Source organism: Psammomys obesus, unplaced genomic scaffold (assembly GCF_907164565.1).
Source record: "Psammomys obesus unplaced genomic scaffold, mPsaObe1.curated_primary_1811, whole genome shotgun sequence".
Classification (NCBI taxonomy): Eukaryota; Metazoa; Chordata; class Mammalia; order Rodentia; family Muridae; genus Psammomys; species Psammomys obesus.
This window is the reverse complement of record NW_026596040.1, coordinates 25,263,333-25,264,765: the sequence shown is the minus strand read 5'-3', so window position 1 is coordinate 25,264,765 and position 1,433 is coordinate 25,263,333. Positions and strand designations below refer to the sequence as shown.

The window sequence follows — 1,433 nt, the reverse complement described above, 5'->3', positions numbered from 1 at the left end:
GTCAGCTCCGGGTTCATGGCGCAGCCTTCTAGGTCTTTGGTGAGGCATCTATAGGCGGTGTAGGCAGCCTTCATTCAGTCCATCGGGGCCCGGGGGCGGCGGGAGCGGCGGGGGGCTGCCGGCGGGCTGGCGGGGCGCGCGTGGCGTGGTTCGGCCGCGGGGCTCCGGTGGTGGCGGCGGTGGGTGCGGGGGAGCGGCCGTGGGAGCGCGGGAGTGTGTGCCGGGGCGGCGCGCGTGCGGGTGTGTGCCCCGGGCTGCGGGCGGGCGCGCCCGGGGTGGGGGTGGGGGCGGGGTGGGGGCGGACAGGGCGTGCGTGCGGGAGAGGGGAGGGGGGCGGGGAAGGAGGGACGGATCACCGGGCCCCGCCGCTCGTGCGGGCGCGTCGCCTCGCCATGTCCGAGCCCGCTCCGGCGCCGACGTCTTCTGTTTGGGTGAGCGGGAGCTGTCCAGAAGGGCTCTGCCGGTTGCCCGAGCAGCCAACCTATCCTCCCGGGCCCGGGGCGGGACCGCACCCGACGGGCGTCACGAGCAACCAATCGGCGGCCGCAGCTGCCTCGGAAAGGCGGCCCTTCTCGGAGCTCCGGCCAATGGGCGTGGAGGGGGCGTGGCCGAGCCTTTCAGGTTTGGCTGACAGCTCGGCTTCCCCCCCACCTTTTTTTTTTTTTTTTTTTTTTTTTTTGCTTCTGGAACCGAGCGTCAAGGAGAAGAAGGGAGGAGAAAGGGGGTGCCGAGGAGAGAGAAAGAAGCGAGAGTGCGGCGGGCTGAAGGGGATGATGTGAGAGAGGCCGCTTTCTGCCTCTCCTGGGCAGCCAAGGCTTGGGCTGACTGCCTCGGTTTCTTTGGTCCCACCTCACTCTGGTGTGCTGGCGGTGCGGTAAAAACAAGCGCACGGCTCCTGGCTAGCCGCTTCCCGGGAGTCCCTCGCCGGGAGCCGGCGGTCTAGCTTTTAAACATGCAGGCGCAAGTGTGTCCTGATGCACGGTGAATTTCCGAGACTGGTGCTGTGCATCCTGTATGGGCAACAGCAGCCCGAACGCCTAGGCTGCCTGAGAGCTGCGGCCGGCGGCGGAAGGTTCACGCTGACGGCGGCGCAGGCGGCCCTGGTAAAGGCAAAGTTAACACAATAACATCATTTAATTACTTGGCCAGCCCATAAATCTCTCGGTTATGAGGCTCCAGAAGGGCCCCTCCTAGATTGCAAAACAAAACTAAAAATTCCAGCAGCTGCGGTTTCGAGGTGACCAGATGCTTGCTCCCTTCAGAGAACAGGGGGAAGGGGGGGGGAGTGCAGGACTCTTGGGGTTGGGAGTGAAGGTTGTTATTGATATTCACAGCCAGCAAACTTCTCCTAAGGGCGCGGGGTATGCGAGATAGTGGGGACAGCGCCGGCGGACACACACACACACACACACACACACACACACACACACACA

The 1,433-nt window shown here is 64.9% G+C and overlaps 1 protein-coding gene across 1 annotated transcript in view; it reads right to left on the bottom strand.

The window, feature by feature from the left end:
• Window positions 1–394, bottom strand: part of Onecut2 (one cut homeobox 2) — a 56,112-nt gene extending 55,718 nt beyond the window's left edge. Inside the window, 1 exon segment of the mRNA XM_055622843.1 lies at window positions 357–394. Within this exon segment, the coding sequence (XP_055478818.1) occupies window positions 357–394 (38 nt within the window).
• Window positions 395–1,433: the final 1,039 nt, after the last annotated feature.